This window comes from Euleptes europaea, chromosome 11 (genome assembly GCF_029931775.1).
Source record: "Euleptes europaea isolate rEulEur1 chromosome 11, rEulEur1.hap1, whole genome shotgun sequence".
Lineage (NCBI taxonomy): Eukaryota > Metazoa > Chordata > Lepidosauria > Squamata > Sphaerodactylidae > Euleptes > Euleptes europaea.
In genome coordinates, this window is record NC_079322.1 from 44,749,558 (window position 1) to 44,769,172 (window position 19,615).

Genomic DNA, 19,615 nt, shown 5'->3' on the forward strand with positions numbered 1-19,615 from the left:
AAGTGCTTTTGGATAAGTAACAACAAAATATTGTGTCTGAATCTGCCCCCAAAATGGATCAAAATATAACAGACGCAAGCAGTGCTAGATGAAGCTGCCTGAAATGGACTGGAAGGTTGCCCTTCCCACATCTGAAGAAGGGATGTGGGAGCAAGGATTTCTGGCAGCTTTCCCAAGTCTTTTCCATACTTGCAAAATGCATGAAGAAAGGAAAGGGGGGCAGGCGAAGCAGGCAAGCAGGCAGGCATCCTTGGCTGGATTTCCGGTGATAAATCCAAGAAAGGTTAATAATGTGCCACCCGCTGTGAGGAAATGCATTGCAGGGTGTTAGTGAGAATATTGAGCTATATTAAGTACACAGAACTACAGTGATCATTCTGTATTCAGAAGATAGTGAAAAAGCCATGCAAAAACAGCATTAAATGATCCTGGCGTGAAAGGGACCCTGATCTAAGTAGGCTTCTGCCACATTCCATGTTGCCTCAACTAGGAAATATTCCAACTTTCAAGGAGACATCATCAGCATTTGCTAGACTGAAATCAGAGGATCAATGGAGGATGGGCATTTTGAAAATACCCTGTCCAGTCAGGGTGTCATTTTCTGCCAGGCAGTCACCAAGGATGTACCTGATGGCTAAGCTTATTGTGGTGAACTTGTAAGTCATTTCCCACCTGCCCACATTGTCCTAATTCAGGATTGGCCACCATCTAGCTCTTGAGTATCATGCAACCACTCACATTTTCTCCTCCTACCCACCTCTGCACCTCTGTCTGGACCACAGTTTCATTTTAAAATACCTATAACATTTATAGCCTTTATAGAAAGCCAGTATGGTATAGTGTTTAAGAGCAGTGGACTGTAATCTGGAGACTGGGTTTGATTTCCCACTCCTCTACATGCAGTTAGATGACCTTAGGCTAGTCACAGTTCTCTCCAAACTCTCTCAGCCCCACCTACCTCACAAGGTGACTGTTGTGGGGAGGGGAAGGGAAGGCAAACTGGTTTGAGACTCCTTAAAGGTAGAGAAAATCGGGGTATAAAAACCAACTCTTCTTCTAATAGTCTCAGAAAAACCACTTGTAAATCACAGGGAGATGGTAAGCAGTGTTATTGTTCTTCTAGGATTTCTGAAGATTATTATTCATAACATTTTAGTTTCCTAAGATTTCTCAAGCATTTGTCAAAGGCTAAGTTTTATTTTCACACTCTGAGGGAAAGAATTCTAGAAGAAAATTCTCCAAACAGAGAAACCCGCTGTGGCATCTGCCGTGTTCATGGATATCATAAGCAGCTAATGCTAATTACATGCAAATAAACCATGCAAATTAGCCACAGCTCTCTGGCTCATCATAGCACGTTGCCTAGTCTTTCCTAGATTAATAGAATTTGACTTCAATCAGCAGATCTGATACATCTTCCATTAACACCATTTTAGGGCAGCCTGTTCATAGCATACCTCAAATCATTCTGAATGGCCATAAGTAGTTAGGTTGGCTAAACATTCTACAGTGTTTAGTACACACATGGTCACTTTAGCCTCCTTTATTCCCTGTTTCAGCCAGGATTCAACGCACGTTCGGCAAAACGCATGCGTTTGATCCTGGCTGAATCCTGGCTGAAACAGGGAATAAAGGAGGCTAAAGCGACCATGCGTTTTCGCCCAGTGACTTCTACTCTTAATCCTAACTTAACACTTCTCTAGTACAAATCTGGATTCCTACAACGTGTTAAACTGGCTGCCCCTCCACACGGCTTCATTAAAATGAAAGGTCTGACACCATACGCCGACCTTTCCTTTTTCTCTCATTTTCCTTCTTCTTTTTTTAAGCCGTGTAACACTGGGCAGCTGCCTCAGTTTATAAGATAAATGTGGAATTCTCTTTTGTCTGCAGGGCAGTCCCTAGGGCACCAAGCCCCAAACCCAAACTTCACCCCAGCACAGCTTGAGAGCCCATTCCTCATCCAAACAAATGCCATCAGACCTTTTATGCTTTTTTACAGCATGTCAAAAATCATATCGACTGCCAATAGTGATGTGATTGGTGTGGCCTCCTCTGAGCCATAAAAGAGGCAGTCTGTTATCAATTTTACTAAGTGTATCCAGGGAATTCTGGGCAGGTTCAGCTCCAAGTTATAAATGACAACTCCAAAGCCGCAGAAGCTTTGAAGCTGGAAGCTGATGATATTATCATAAAAGTCGGCTCTTCCTCCTCTTTTATTTATTTATATCTTTATGCCTGTCAGTTTAACAACAACAACAAAAAGCCAACAAGGCTACAAAGTGATTTCAGAAATTTTTTTTAGATTAAATTTGCCTGATGTGTTAGACAAAGTGGGTCTGATATGTAGCTTTTGTGGATAATCTGGTATTAGTTCGGCTGCTCTATTATTTAATATTCATGTAACATCAACAGTGTGATAAATGTTGTACGCGTAAAACTTATTATCTTCCCAAAGGGTTTACTGTTTACATTAGAGTTACACGATTAGGGTTGCCAGGTCCCTCTTCGCCACCGGTGGGAGGTTTTTGGGGCGGAGCCTGAGGAGGGTAAGGTTTGGGGAGGGGGGGACTTCAATGCCATAGAGTCCAATTGCCAAAGCAGCGATTTTCTCCAGGGAAACTGATCTCTGTCAGCTGGAGATCAGCTGTAATAGCAGGAGATCTCCAGCTAGTACCTGGAGGTTGGCAACCCTATACATAATATTTGCTATAGGACTGGTGCTGGAAAGGACACCTCCATGACAGTTGCTCCCCATCCTGAGGAAATGTCTAGGAGCACTCACTGTATGATGTAACATCATTGCACAGTTCATTTATTTAGTACATTTTTATCCTGCCCTTCTTCCGAGAAGCTCAGGGCAGCGTACAACATTCTCCCCTCCCCCACTGAATCCTCACGATAGCCCTGGGAGGTAGTTTAGGCCGAGAGAGAGGGCAGGGAACAACCAGTCCTCCTTCCATAGTGCCTGGATCCAACTCATTTGTATCGAATTTTAATGTAATTTGTATAGCTATCTCTTTTATTCCTACAAGCTCCTTCGGGAAAATAACGTTGGCTGCATTTGATTAACAAATCGAGTTGTGGAGTATTCTGGGCCCGTGGAGCAGCAAAAAAGGGGGAAACAACTCCCTCCGGCACTGTTTCTGCACAAGAAAACAGCTGTGGGGGAAGGTAGGAGCCTTTCCTCTCCCTCACCTTTATTTTTTTAAAATCCATGCCCTGCAGCTGCTATATGGTTGGGGAACCTGAACTGGGTCAGGGAACCCAGACTCAACTTGTTAAAAATCCGAACGGGCAGTTTGGCCCTTTGCTTCAGGATCTTAGAGAGCTGCTGGCAGTCAGGGCCAACAATCCTGGATGCTTTGACTCAGCAAAACAGCTTCATCTATTCACGAATGTATGGGATCTTGATAAGGACCATGTAGTTAAAAGATCAACCTCTTTTAACTGACGTTGGTTTAGCCATTGAACAACACAGCGCAAGCAATATCTGCCATCATGTTACACTTGAGCAAAATATACTTACCCCAAGTCCTCCACAGGGTAACAGTGAAAAGAGCTTTCGAGGCCCACTTCCTGCGAATCACAAAGAAGAGGAAACAGTGAACATTAAGGTTGTTAATTCCAATAATTTAATGACAATCGTTTTCAACAATGATTGAGCAGTGTTTAAATCCTCAGCACCAGCAAAAAGTAGGAGAAAATAGGAATTGCATACAAAACCCACAGAAAATCTTTGGCCAAAGACATAACTGATAGAAGAAAGGGGTTGGATCCAGCCAGCATTTCCAATTAATAGGGTTGCCAGGTCCCTCTTCGCAACCGGCGGGAGATTTTTGGGGCGAAGCCTGAGGAGGGTGGGGTTTGGGGAGGGGAGGGACTTCAATGCCATAGAGTCCAATTGCCAAAGTGGCCATTTTCTCCAGGTGAACTGACTTCTAACGGCTGGAGATCAGTTGTAATAGCAGGAGATCTCCAGCTAGTACCTGGAGGATAAAGAAAAAAACAGCACACGGGCTCTCTATGTTGTAACACACTGTGTTATAATAAATATTACAATGAACAATTCTCGTTTTCTTTTTACATTTATATACACATTAATCAAGAACTATATGCAAGCAAAGTGCATCATACATATAAAAGGCCCTTGTATAGTTGAAAGCGAAAGAGACCAAGATATATAAAGCTCCCAAAGAATGGTGAAAATTCACACTGTGATGAGACGCCTAAAGCAAGAGCGATAGCATCACTGTGTGATCAATGGAGAGCATCCTGGAGGATGGCAACCCTACCAATTAAGCTTACCCATGTCTATGGTTACCAACCTCCAGGTACTAGCTGGAGATCTCCTGCTATTACAACTGATCTCCAGTCGATAGAGATCAGTTCACCTGGAGAAAATGGCTGCTTTGGCAATTGGACTCTATGGCATTGAAGTTTCTCCCTTCCCCAAACTCCACCTTCCTCAGGCTCTGCCCCCCAAACCTCCCCCCCCATTGGTGAAGAGGGACCTGGCAACCCTACCTGTGTCCCCTGAATGCTTGCATGTGCAGCCTCCCAATGGGGTGAATTTAAACCTATCCTCCCACTCCTGGGTCACGTTACCCTTCCTCCTCCTGCTCTGCTGTCCTTATCAGAATTGGGCCTACCTGTGTTTTTTATGCACAAATTCCCATGGGTACTTGCAGCTACAGTATAGCTGCAAGTCCCTGTGACAAACTCATGAAAGAAGCAATGTCTAGGTTGGCTCTCAGATAAAGTAATTGGCACTGAGGTGCAAGGCAAAATGATCTAAGATCTGCTAGGACCACTACCCATTCTGATTCAGGAGTTAATGTGTATAACATTCTATAATGGATTTACAAAAATTTGCATCAGCCGCAAGAAAGATCAATGTTAACTTTTAGGAAGCTGGCAAAGCAGTAGGTTATTCCACCTTGGTTCAGGAAAACCCAATCTAGTGCAAAATGTCATTAGCTATTTCAGTGGTAGAATCCATGCTAAAACCTGGCCTTCTGACACTTCAGTTTTGTTGAAAGTTTATGGTTTGTATTTATCTATTTATTGCTGCCAGCGTATATATAGCATATATAATGAGCATATATGCCATTGTGTGCAAGTTAATAGAAACCAGGGGAGGTTTAGGGTCTACAGTGGTTTTCATTATCATCACTTAGGGTCAACGATGGTTATCTGAGAATGAAAAGGTGCCTTTAAGCCGTAATATATTCACACGTATTACACAGACTCTTTGCATGTCAATACTGTTTAAAATGAAGCATTTAGGCATTCAGAAGGTTTGACACAAATATTTCGGCATTCATAAATTTGCCATCATTAGGAATGGTTGATTTCTTAGGAATATTTTGTTAGCAAGGTGGGGAAAATCCCTGAAAGCAAGCAATTGTTCTCAGTTCTGAATATGTTAATCTGCATATCATGAAAACTTCTGTTACAGGAAGAATAAGATGTGACACTGTTTGGAATGGTAATGTAATGAAACATAAGTCATCAAACGACACACTTCTCAAAGGTGGCTTTATAGTTAAAAGGAATTTGTAGCAGCAGCGCTGCATTTTGTTTAGGAGAGAAGACTCTTCCTTAGGTAAAATGCTTAGCTACAACCATTGTGTTAAGCCCCATCAGCTTCAGTAGGATATAAACACGTATTTAACCACCTTCCCCTTTGTGCTGTTGCATTCCTAAATTGAGATGCTAATGTATAGTTTGTTAACCACCTGTAAAAACCGTTTTCAGTAAGTCGTGTTAAAAATCTTTCTCCTTCACCTGACCCCCCTTTTGTTGTTAATGCAACATAAAATCTGAGTGTTTTCTTTAACCAAATAGCAGAGCTTTGTGCAATATAAATGTTATTTTACTGTCTGTAGTGTTCCATTAGATCCCCAGTGGAGTATCTAGGAAGCATCTGTGGTGTGTGTAAAGGCAGGGTGATAGGGAAAACCAAGGGTCTGTTATTTAATCCAACAGTTTCCATTTAATTAAGACATACGATTAAATTGTAAATACTTTCTGCCCTTTGACAAATAGTGGCTTTTGGTTAATAAAACTATAAATGATCTAGGGATGTTTTCTATGCCTGTTGTAGACATTCAGAGACAGGTAAATTGTATTGTACTGGTTAGGGCCATTGCATGTTGTTCAAAGGTCAAAATCCTCAAGGTACTACCAACCTCCAGGTACTAGCTGGAGATCTCCTGCTATTACAACTGATCTCCAGCCAATAGAGATCAGTTAACCTGGAGAAAATGGCTGCTTTGGCAATTGGACTCTAGGGCATTGAAGTCCCTCCCCTCCCCAAACCCTGCCCTCCTCAGGCTCTGCCCCAAAAATCTCCCGCTGGTGGAGAAGAGGGACCTGGCAACCCTAACGCTAGGAGATTATAGCCCTCTGAGTTCCCTCCCTTCCCCAAACCCCACCCTTCCCAGGCTTCACCCCCAAAATCTCCAGGTATTTCCCGACACAGAGCCTGCAACCCTAGGCAGTTATGCCTCCTGTCCTATCCCACTCCCTCATGCATCCCAAGATCCTTGCCCTTCCTGAGTCTTTCATTTCCCTGTTTGCTCTTAATCTTGGAGAGCAATGCTGGGAACAGCCTGGACAGACTTTGCAGCAGGAAACCAGCTGGGCTGGTACTGACGAGTCTGGTCTTGATGAGACTCAAGAGGGCCTTTTAGCTCCCTCTCCCTCCTGCCCTGTGGGGGTGGGCAGGGAGGGGTGATTCCAAGAAAAAGCCAGTGCACTTGACTGGTATAGTCAATGGAAGGTCCATGCATGCCTCTCATACATCCAGTGCTTAACTCCTTCTGTGTAACACATGCAGGCTGCTGAATTCAGCAGCAAGCCGCGAAACTGGTCCAATATTTTCTAATACAATATTTATTTATTTTTAAAAGTGACAGATAATCCACCTGCTCACAGCTGTGTGGAAGACAACTGACAGCTGAAATCTGGTGATTTTGCCAAATAAATCAACACAAATAGTGCATATGGTACCCCTGGTTGTAGATCAAAGTAAATAACATGTGTTTAACGCAAAGTCTGCCCTGACCTGGATGGCCCAAGCTAGCCTGATCTCGTCAGATCTCAGAAGCTAAGCAGGGTCAGCCCTGGTTAGTATTTGGATGAGAAGGAATACCAAGGAATACCAGGGTTGCTGTGCAGAGGAAGGCACTGGCAAAGCACCTCTCTTAGGCTCTTGCCATGAAAACCCCAAAAGGGGTCACCATAAGTCAGCTGCGACTTGACGGCACTTCACACACACAATGCAAAGTCTAGTGGTGATTCAGGATTTTTTTAAAAAATAGCTTCAAGGATGCAATTTAGGACACAGATGTGTGCCTGTCACAAAATAGCACTGGAAGGAGGCAAAACTAGTTTCCTTCCCAAACTAATATGGTTTGCTAAAAAACCTAGAGAGCCAGGGAGGGATTCCTGCAGGAATGTCTACCTGGGGCTGTTAGATGCTTTTGGGAATTTGAGGTTGTGCAATACAGAGGGTCTTTTACATGTTAGTAGGAATGCCTCGAATGTCATCTAAGGAGAATTGAGACAATCTTAGAGTAAATCAAAATTTAAATGTGACTCAGCAAAGCAAAGTAGATAGAGCTGTTTATAGGTAATGTATCTTGGAGCTGAAGCAACCTGTTTCTTATCCGCATTTTAACTGCTATCAGGTAAACAAATGAATTGTTTTCCCAAATGTTAGGCTTTTTTTTTGTTCAAGAGAAGTGTTCTCAAAGATATTTATTAACCCAAATCCAAATTACAGCATGTTGAGTCAAATTTATGTATTACGTATGTTTTATGTAAGTTGAATATTTCAAGTAACATTGACACGATAAAGAATATGCCCATTAGAGCTCAAACCATTCAAGTGACATACAAACAGCTGGTCTTTTCTATTCCAGCTATCTATTGAAGTGGTCTAAATTTGTTTCAAGGTTATTTTTTTTTAACGGGAATTGTAAAAATGTCCCTTGTGCAAATGTGAGCGCTAAGTCTAAAATAATAGGCAAATCAAGTTCCACTGCCCCCTATCATTTGATTTTTAAGCCTATGAAATGCATTTTAGAATAGGTGCCAGCAGTCCATATGTAACAGTTTGGCAAACCTCCCCTCCCAAGGCAGAGATCCTTGCATATAAGCAGAAACCCTTCAGGTCATGATATGCATCAAACACGATCCTGAGTGTCTACATGGCCATCTATTCTTTACAATCTGAGATGTAAATATTAGTGCTTAGTCTCCCATCAAGGGTTAATGTCAAGATGATCTTACAGCAAACCAGCAGACACTTCTATTGCTGATTTCCAGTAAGGACCTTTTCCTAATCTGTTGGCTGCCACTGCAACATTCCCTTTCCACAATGCAATGCATTTGGAAAAAAATAATAATACTTTTTCTTTTTACACTGCTTGCCAAGTATCTTAAACTGACACCAGCTATGACTAATGACATTGCTGGAATATGCTGTTCTCAGTAGAATAGAGCCCTTTACAGACCTAGGATTTTCCTGGGGTCCAGCTTCTGTCTGTTCAGGGGGCTGGTGCCATACAGCAGTGAATGATGTTCAGAGTGAACCAGCTGTATTTCCTCCAGACTGGCTTTTCGACCTCGGATCCGCTGAAAGAAAGCAGCAGAGGCCTACAATATTCCACTGATAATATATGCGGCGGGGGGGGGGGAGGGAGAAGCAAATCCAAAATAACATTTAATAGGATTAATAACGGGCTGCAATTGCATCATACAGGAATGTGACACTGATTTGTTAAATGCTAGCTTGAAAACTGGAAAAAAAACCATGGATGGTTTTTAACAAATGCGTAGACTTCATGGTAAATTATATATGATCAAATAAGACAATACTTTACATGTCATAAATAATCCTGTTTAATTCAAACTGATAAAAGAACATAAAAAGCAGTATACTTTTTCATTCACAAGGCTTCAGAATACATTCAGCTCCTTGTGCCATGAGACTAGTTGACATACATTGGTAAACAGACATAGAAATGGCCAACCTGCACTAAGATATGAGCTGCAAGTTACTTTCCATAGCATTTATGAAGCCTACATCTCCAGAGCTCAGCAGCAGACTGTTTCCTGGTTCAGTAGATTAGGCTGGTCTAAAATTAGTTTGACAGGAGAGTCACTGGGAGGAGGGGGTGGGCTAAGCTCACGCCCACTGACCCCCCAGTTGACTACCATCAAATTCCATGGTAGAGATTGGCATGCTTCCTTCATCAAAGTTATTTTACTCTCTGTGAAGAAAAAAATGTATAGTGCCCCCAAAGAGAAAACCAAAGGTGTCTAGATTCAGTTGTCCAGAAAGTAGTTTTAGAATGGAGGTTAACCCTAATGGCCAGACCAACTAGGTGATGAAATAAGTTGCCTGTAGAAGTTGCAGAATCTATAACTAGCATGCTTAAAGAAATGGTCTATGGGCCCAGCTCAACCATTCAGGTAACCTAGACAGCACAATTCAAAAAGTGCTTGACAATTTTGCAAACATTATACGAATCAAGGATGGTAAGGGTGTGACTGGCTCCTTGCATGAACTACCTTTCAGAATTCTTTGTGACTTTGCAAGGAATTCTGGAAGATACTTTCAGGGCCAAATTCTTGAACTGGCCTATAATCACTATGGGAGCTCCTGCAATAGGGACAGAATTCTGCGAGTGCATCCTGAGTCCATGTACTTATCAGCAGCAAGATGGAAGACAAAAATTGGAGCAGAAGACTGCGCAGTGGTTGGGAGTGTGAGATGTGGAAGCTACTAGGTCTAAATTGGAGGGTCAGATAGATAAGGTAGACTTGATTGCTGAGATTCAATTGTGTTCAGTTGGTAGTGAGTGCATAGTTGGACTTGGAATGCAAGGAAGGACAGTCCACTACAGGTTATAAGGCTGTATGGTGGGATTTGTTGGTCTGGCTTGTTAGTCTAAAGCCATGGCTCTTGCTTTGGGGTGTGGGATATTTGAGGTCAACTCCCAACAAGTCCATGAATTAGGAAAACACAGCATCACACCTTTTGTGAACAGCCCACACAGCAGGAAGGAGGTATATAGCATAGAGGTAGGTTTAGTTTTCATTTCTGCAAGGTATAAATGTAGCCTCCCATGATACAGCCAATTTTATTTTATTATTTTATTTTATTAAACTTATGTCCTGTCCTCCCCAGCAAAGCCAGGCTCAGTAGTCAAAGCTCATTGGCAGAGTCCATATTCTGCATGCAGAAGGTCCAAACCAGCATCTTTAGCAGTACTGGGAAACACTATGGATTTTGGTGCTAGCTAAAATATTTTGGACTAGATGAACCCCTGGTCTAGTCCATATATTCACAACATATGGGATTCCACTGTGACTTGACTTATTCTACTTTTATCAGTGGACTGATGCCTGCCACATAGGAGGCTGAACAGGCTTTAAGCTGTATATATTTTGACCACATTAAACAAAGCAGCCCTAGTAATGCCAAACACAGCCCAACAACTATGCATAGCAGTGTTGTGTAGTGGTTAAGAGAGCAAGCATGGTGTAGTGGAGAGAGCCAGCATGGTGTAATGGTAAAGAGCGGTGGTTTGGAGCGGAGGAGAACCAGGTTTTATTCCCCTCTTCCACACGAGCGGTGGAGGCTAATCTGGTGAACTGGATCTGTTTCCCCACTCCTAAACACGAAGCCAGCTGGGTGACCTTGGGCGAGTCACACTCTCTCAGCCCCACCTACCTCACAGGGTGTCTGTTGTGGGGAGGGGAAGGGAAGGCAATTGTAAGCTGGTTTGATTCTGCCTTAAGTGGTAGAGAAAGTCAGCATATAAAAACCAACTCTTCTTCTTCTTTATATGACCAAGGACTGAATAACTTTCTGTTTTGTTGCCTGGTTCTGAAAAAAGGCGGGGGGAAAGGAAGAAATCTGGAAGGCTAAAATAAATGACAGGTGGTGAGTCATAAGTTGTGCAGGCCTAAAATACACTTTGACACAGGGGCAGATTAGCCCTTTAACTTACTATGAAAATGTTGGGTGGTCCGATGCCTGGCAGGGCTGCTGATGGCCAGGAGCAAGTCAAGCCAGACCCCATTGGAACCAGCAGTATTACAAGGTCACTCATTTTAGACTTTGCTAGCAGCAACCAGACTAGATGTAGGCTTACCCACAGTGGCCCCTGTGCAAGGTCTAGAATAGATCCAGCTGGTAGTAGTGCTGGAGGATGCAACGGCTGAGTTTACACCCATGATTATCACTGCTAGCTGGGTCCAAGCCAAGCAATCCATAAGGACCACTCAGCTTGCTCCTGAACCAAGCTCCTAGTCTGGACTTTAAATATTTCACCCTCATCTATAAGCAGTGAATTTCAAGGATCTCTTTTTGCCTATTTGGTAAAATACAGTAAAGGTTTTTGATTTAATGGCATAAATGTTTCCTTTTAAAACTCAGGGTCACAGAATTCCTTACTATAGTGATGTCAATAAATATTTACTGTCTTGTTTTCATGATGGTTTATATTAAATTCTCTCTCAGTCTTGCTTATGAGAAACCTTGGGGGGCTTTGTCTAGATGGAAAACAGTATTTTAAACCAATTGTTGATGAAAAAAATCTTAAATGCTGTTTCTATTGCATGAGCCATGAAGAAATGACCATCAGAAAGATTTATAGACCCTCAGTAGAATTCCAATGATAACATTATTTGCTTTAAAAGACCAAAGAAACAGAAGGAAAGAGGCTATTTTCTGTGATGGTCAATATACATAATGAACTGAATTTGTGCTTCTTTCCCTGAATCAAAAACAGAATATATTTCCTAACTCTTGGACCCAGTTGCAAAATGGTCTCCAAAGGAAGTAGTGGAACTCTTCATTTTCTTTTGCCAATTTAAAACTGGAACATGCAACCAAATGGAAAATACACTTTAGGGCAGTATCCAAAGACTTACACTTCAGTCCTAAACAACTTAATTTAATAATAGCTGGTTTTCCCCTGAGAAATTCTGCTAGTCTTATAGAAATCCTTTCAGCTTCTGTCAGATTTCCTTAGATGAAAGAACCCTCTAACTTATTTTGAATTTCATTTATGTATATTGGTTCAAACATGGGGATGTGCAGGAGCAACCTGAGAAATGTTGGTAGCCTTATTGAAATTCTTTTCAGTGCCCTGAGATTTCACGAGATCTTTATCTAGAGAAGAGCCACAAACTTTCTTCAAATTCTGCTTAACACAAAGTTTTTGTGGCAACTCTCATTTCAGTATAACTTGCTCTGAACCAAGCATGCTTGATAGCACAGGCTAAATGACACCATGAGGGAATCTTAAATACCTAATTTCCCTGTAATCCTCTCTGATTACATTCAGATGTCACGATAAACCATACTTTGTTTAAACTGTGAAGTGTGTAACAAACTTTGGATTCTCTGCCCAATCCTGGTTTTTGCACAAAACCTGGTCTGTATGGTGTTTGCCTCTTCTCCACCTTCCAATGGAGAAAGTGTCCTCCCTATACTATCATCTCTGTGACCAGGATGCAACAACAAACAAATTCAACAACCTTTTGTTTGTGAATTGGGACATCACAACAAACCCTACTAGTACAATCTGAAGTGAATAAACCAGCTAAAACTCCTAATTTATACCCTTCGTTTATGCCCACCGACAAACCCTGGTTTGTCAGATGGCCTGCATTACAACTTTACAGCTAATGGGAGTTTGATCAAACCATAGTTTAACATGATGTCTGAAAGTAGCCTCCCAGTCCTGAGGAGAATTTGCGGCAGAGGAATAATATCTGTCTGAGACACAATTGTATAAAATCAAGAAACTAGGTTACTTTGTGGAGACAATAAACTTTATAATTGTTCTTGTGGGACTGGTGGTGGGACTGATAAAAGTACACTGTTCCTCATACGTCAGGTGATTGATAATGTTCTTTCGTTCTCTTAAAAGTTATATGTATTTTCTTGAAGGAAGGGAAAAGGGATGTGATGCAATAAAAATGTTTTTCCTGGAATGCACTTCACATGACTGCATAGCAAATCAACAAAGAAACCCCAGGTAGCTGGAACTATGGAAGACCCCTCACTTCTACTGAGAACCATGTGTTCTATAGAAAAGCAAATTAAAATATTTAATAGGATGGGGTAATTATTAGTCATTGTAGTACTTTGTCTATTAACCCAGACACTCTGAAGTGCTATAAACCTCATTGTACCTAAAGAGAGGAAAAACAATAGCTAGTCTGTTTTAGAAAACCTTTTGGATGATTTGTAGCTGGGCCTTGAATGTGTTTACCTAGAGCTAAGTCCCACTGAGTTCAATGGGAATTTACTTCAATGTAAGTATGTTTAGGCACGTAAAATCTAATTTGAGGTTCACCTCAATATGATGGGTTTCAGATCCTGTAATTAAGGACTGACAAAGCCTAAATGCAAATTATTTATTCCATTAGTAACCCGTCAGAAACAAAACATACTGGGGTACATAAGACACTATCAAATTTGATAGTGAACGAGAATGTCTCACTCATTTATTTTAAAAGGGAGCTCATCTTCCACAGCTCCTGTACCATGTATGATAACTCCCAGCATACCGACTCATGGGGCTGAGAACTGTGACTAGCCCAAGGTCACCCAGCAGGCTTCATGTGGAGGAGTGGGGAAACCAACCCTGTTCACCATATTAGAGTCCGCCACTCATGTGGAGGAGTTGGGAATCAAATTCGGTTCTCCAGATTAGAGTCCACCACTCTTAACCACTACGCCACACTGGCTCTCCTAGCTCCCTATAAGTATTTCTAAGGTGAATAGAGCAGTTCTACTGGCTTAATAAATACAAGCATTTTACCAAACTGTGATCAGCACAATACAGGCATAGCTTAAAATAAAGCCTTGATCATAGCTAGAGAATGTGGCATAGTAAATCTTGGCTTCCTTTCTTACCCAACATCCATCACATCAATATTTTACAGCCATCTTTATGAGAACAACTAAGCATGACAGCATGATGATGGACCTAAAAGAGAATGAAATATGACCAATTCACTGCTTTTTAAGAAATTATTTTGAGGTTTGGAGGTTGGAAAGGATCCTAAATGGGAAGACAATCATTCTGTTTTAACCCTTGTCTAAATAATTATTATAATACACCTGTTTGCTGCATCTGCTACAAACCTTCTACCTAATCTAACCTAGGACCAAACTGCACAATATGCTTTACAGGAGTTTGCCACAGGGACTTTGCAGCCATATTACAGCTGTGACTCTCTGGTGGCAACTCCTGTATAAAAGTGCAGCAGGGAATTGATTCGGATTGGGGACATTGTGTGTGCGGGGAGGGGCTCATGCTTTGGCCCATTGTTTTTGGAAGGCAAAACAGCCCCAGGGGCTGCAGAGAGGGGGTGGTATTTGCCCCAAAGGGGGGCTGTACATCTGCTGAATGCTTGTACATGCAGCCCCCAAGGGGCAAATAATGCTCCCCTGGTCCCAGAACAGTTTTGGCTCCTAACAACTGTGCAGGGAACAAGGCAGGAGCCCTCCCCCCCCCCGACATCATCTCAATCTGACTTGGGCCTCTGTTGCTCTTTTATACAAGAGTGACACTGGGGACGCCCCGCTTCAATATGGTACCGGATCCCATTAATGATTTGTTTAAAGCATAGCATGTAGTTTCGCCCTATTCTGTTCATCTTCTAATCATGATCATTCTGATCCTCCATAGGTTTTTTAAAAACATATTTATCAGTGTTAACTGTCACAAATAGAAGGAAAAGAGAATCTACTTTAAAAGTCCTTTGAATTAAAGAAAGGGCAACATTGCAAGCTTTCTGAAACCATCTGTCTGTCTGTCTGTCTGTCTATCTATCTATGAATGAATGAATGAATGAATGAATGAATGAGGGGCTTCTTCACCTTCCTGTAGTCAACAACAGGAGTATCTCAATATATACATGGACTAATTCAGCTGGATTGCAGAGGTACCTGGATTTCATTTTGGAATACTATAAACTGATTCAGCAAAACCGTAGAGGTATGGGAGCTCTTCCTCGTTTACTTTAGGGGAGATGCAGTTCCATCCAAAAGTAGCAATGAACACTTTGACCTGACCAGCTTTATTGAAGCAGCTTAGGGAGAGGGCATGTCACAGTGGGAGAGCATCTGCTTTGCCTGCAGAAGGCCCCAGGGTCAATCCCCAGCATGTCCAGTTAAAAGAAAAAGGCTCAGGTAGTAGGTGATCTGAAAGACCCTGGAGAGCCACTGCCTGTAAGAGTAGACAATTCTGACCTTGATAGATCACCGATCTGATTCAATGTAAGGCACCTTCATGTGTTCAGTAATCTGATCCAGGAACTCCGTCATCATTAACCTGTAAGCGTGTATACCGGGGATGAGGTTATTAAAAAAAAAAACACCTTTATCTAGATTTTGTGTGTATTAAACAGTCCATATAAAAATAGGGGCATTTCCACAACTATCTGCTTGGTGCTCAAACAAGAGACAGAATATTGTGATTCTTAACATGAACGCATTTCTGCGGTCATTATTTGGATTACCTCACACTCGTTTAGCAACCCACTTTCTTGCAGCCTTGACCAGATGCTTTGAATTCTTCCGGCATGCTCAGGGTGGTTGTTGTAACTGCCACACAAGCACTGGTGTTTCAACATTAGTGTGTCATACACAACACCTTCAGCACAAAGACAACATAACAAGAAATGATAAGTGAAACGGGGAAAAAACAAAACAATTTACATAATGGTTTACCTAGATCATTAGTGATTTAATATGCCCACCTTATTTCCAAGGCTTATGGAACTGGCTGCAAAATTTAAGAACTGGCAAAAAAAGAAAAAAATTAGAAATATAAATAGATGGGCAAACGGGGAATCCAAAGAGGTGGGAGAAGATGCACAGTTCGGGGATGGATCCTAACTGTATGTGTGCCTTACTGGTTGAAAAGTATGTGTCCTTTTCTGGATCACTTTTGCTAATGTCATTTTCAGAACACATGGTTATTTCAGAAACGATAACACTAATATTCAGACACCACAATCACAATTTGTCATGGCAGCCATAAACTTGTTTGTTTCTCATGCCTGCACATATCCTTTGCTTTTCTCCCTCCTCATTTGCAACGAAAGAGTCCTGGTTTGAAATAAACTCTGGTACTCTTTAATGTTCAAATGTACACAGGTGAACCAGAGTTTATTTACCCCCCAAAAGGGGTAAAACTGAATTATGGTTTGGGAGGATAAACATATTCCAAGTCTCCCAGGTGCCTGTATTCATCCATCATGCAGAACTGAAGTTTGTTTCAAATCAGGCATCCTTAATCGTGCTCTGCATAAGAAAGGGAGGAGGGGAGGGGAGCCCGCAGGCATTAGAAACAAGCTGCTTCCTGTTGTGGCAAACTGCAGCTTAGTGGGACATATACAGGCGTATGTATGTATGTATATACGTACACACACATATACACACACCCTTAATGATACCAGCGTGGTGTAGTGGTTAAGAGCAGCGGACTCTAATCTGGTTAACCGGGTTTGTGTCCCCACTCCTACACACAAAGCCTGCTGGGTGACCTTGGCCTAGTCAGTTTTCGACGAACTCTCTCAGCCTCACCTACCCCACAAGATGTCTGTTGTAAGAAGAGGAAGGGAAAGTGATTGTAAATTGGCTTGAGACTCCTTAAAGGTAAAGAAAGTCAGGGTATAAAAACGGACTCTTTTTCTTCATAGCAGCTCCATTCTCAATGCAGGTTTGCTGCACTCGTAAAATGAATTCATGTACACGACGTCACAGATGCCAGGGAAACCTGAAAGATGGCTTAAACAAGAAAGCTGTAACTTACGGGGGCATGTACAATAAGGAAATGGCCAAAGATGTATCTCCCATCTTCTGAAAGACACAGTACCAGTAAGAAATTTGCTTTCCTTTCACCCCTGCTTGGGGTAATGCTGGCACAGATTCTCCTTGGACACGGGAGAAACTCTCTTTTCATTCTCAAGTGTGGCCATCAGGGCTACTTTTCATAGACAAAGAAGTCACCCAAATAAAGTGTGTTAAAATATCAGGTATGCATGTTTTTCTGTCACAATGTGATTGGGGCACATTGAGCACCTTCTGCAACAATTCTTTAACGAAATTTGAATGTACAGTGGTGGAGCTAGCCATTTTAAAGGCCATACAGCTGTTGAGTTGGAGAATACTGGAAGCACTTCATGAGACTCATGTTGACTTTAGCTAAAACTTAAATAATGCAGGCAGTTGTTGACTTCTTTTGGTAAGATGCTAAGGCTGCATTATGTTGTCTCCTACCAATTCATTCATACTAACGGTGGTGCCTTCCTCCAGCCCAAAGGACATCCCTCTGGGGCAAGAGTCTCTTCCCCAGCAGACGAGTCTTGTACATTGGTAGATGTACACCACCATTAGCTGAGAAAAGCAGTAGATTACAGTCCAGGAATTGTTCCTAAAAGTGAGCAAAATGCCAAAGCATGTCTTTTATGCCTCACAGAATTATCCTTATGTACATCAACTCAGAAGTAAGCACTACTGAATTCACTGAAGCTCTCTCTGCGCACATATGGGTGATACTTCCGTATTAGTTTTGTCAAAACTATAGATATAAATTCAGCTTGGATCAATTCAATAGTGTACATTTTAGGGCCTCGGACACATTCAGCTCAAATGCTTAAGCAGTAAAAAAAAAAACCTTCTGTCTCCTCGCCGCATAATGTACTGATGAAGAAGATGCCTCCGTTTCAAATGAAATCCGAATATACTTTTTCATTCACTTCAAACATCTAAATTGATTTAGGATGTGCAAATAATTCACTTCTGCAGCTGCGGGTCACACAGCGCGTGTGCTACAGTACCACAACAGAGCAACGGAGCTGCCTTCTAAAAATAGACTCCAGGATTCCCTAACACAATCCAGCCAGTACTACCCCCCCCCATCCCACCCCCAAAGAGTAAAGAGAGAAGAGACAACTGTTTTCAATTGCTGGCTGCTCTGGAATGTTAGTGGAAGATAATTATTCTGCTTGGAATGTTGTCTTCATTCAAGCCAATGGCAAAATTCCCGCTGAAATTGGAAAGGCCAAGATTTTAAGCAGCTCTGTCTCTTTTTCGCAATGAGTAAGATTCTCATCTAAATGGCTGGAGTGTAAATTCTAAGGTTCTCGTAGATTATCCGGGCTGTGTAACTGTGGTCTTGGTATTTTTTTTTTCCTAGGAAAGAAAATACCAAGGCCACGGTTACACAGCCCGGATAACCTACGAGAACCAATGAACTCTGACCGTGAAAGCCTTCGACAATATTTTGTAAATTCTAAATTTCCATGAATATACATCAGGGTGAAAATTGTTCTCCAGAGAGAAATATACATTTACATTAATATATAATGTGACTATCCTTAAGACTCACAGTGGGTGACAACTTTTATGAATGTTCATTGAAAATGGATGTAAAATATAGAGTGAAAATATCTCAAGTTTCTTGCTAGCCAGAAAATGCCTGCCCAAGTAAAAAGCTTTATATCACCCTCAGAAAGCAGTCAGACTATATGCCAGGACAAGGCTGATTTGTATTTCTTTTCTTCAGGCCAGATTACCTCTTGCTTACATTTTTCTCTTGATGTAGAATTTGTGTAACCTTCCTGGTGAAGCATGATAGATTCAGATCACGACCAGTCACAGTGTCACTCAAACAAAAATGCGAAGTTTTGTGACAGTATGCTCAGCTGCCTGTGGAGCATATGAGGTAAGTTTTACACAAACACTTCAACATGCGTAAAAGGTAAGCCGAGGGTCAGCCAAGCTAAAAAAAACAACATATACCACCAGAGAGGAAGCTAACGTTGGTTTCCAGTTCCAAGTTCCTTATTTGTACTTCCTAGTTACTTGTTCATGAATCCAATGACAAATATGGAGGACAATTTAAAAGCTCTACACCCCCAAATAAGGTTTGGACTGCCATACATCATTAGGGTTGCCAGCCTCCCAGTGGTGGCCGGAGATCTCCCACTATTACACCTGATCTCCAGGCGACAGAGATCAGTTCCCCTGGAGAAAATGGCTGCTTTGGCAATTGGACTCTATGGCATTGAAGTATCTCCCCTCTCCAAACCCTGCCTTCCTCATGCTCCCCCCCTCCGCAAAAAAAAAATCTCCAGGTATTTCCCAACCCAGAGATGGCAGCCCAACATGTCATACAGCCCACCATGCAGGGAATTCTATCCTCCAAGAGGATATATGATGGTTCCTGGTCCAAAGCCCTGTTTTTGTGCCAGTTGCTCAAAAGTGGGGTGCTCTCAAGACAAAAGCACATATAGACACTGGGGCCCAGCTGGGAGATGCATGATTCGCAGAGGTCTAAAGATTTCTTGGGGTGCAGCTGGGCCCCAGTGTCTGTATGTGCATTTATCCTAGGGGCACTCCACAGGAGCAGCTGCCAAAAGGATTGGGCTTTGGACCAGTAAACAGCATACATCCCCTTGGAGGGTAGAGTCCCTGAATATGGGGATGTATGATGTGAGGTCGTCCAAACTTTATTTTGGGGTGCCGAGGGCATGTAGCTCTTCTAGTTCCTTATTCAAATTTTCT

At 42.0% G+C, this 19,615-nt stretch overlaps 1 protein-coding gene across 1 annotated transcript in view; it reads right to left on the minus strand.

The window, feature by feature from the left end:
- Positions 1-19,615, minus strand: part of HDAC9 (histone deacetylase 9) — a 504,774-nt gene that overhangs the window by 141,777 nt on the left and 343,382 nt on the right. Inside the window, exons 14-16 of the mRNA XM_056857023.1 lie at positions 15,562-15,695; positions 8,526-8,646; positions 3,530-3,579 (exon numbers count right to left, since the gene is read on the minus strand). Of these exons, the coding sequence (XP_056713001.1) occupies positions 3,530-3,579; positions 8,526-8,646; positions 15,562-15,695 (305 nt within the window). The remainder of the gene's footprint in view (positions 1-3,529; positions 3,580-8,525; positions 8,647-15,561; positions 15,696-19,615) is intronic.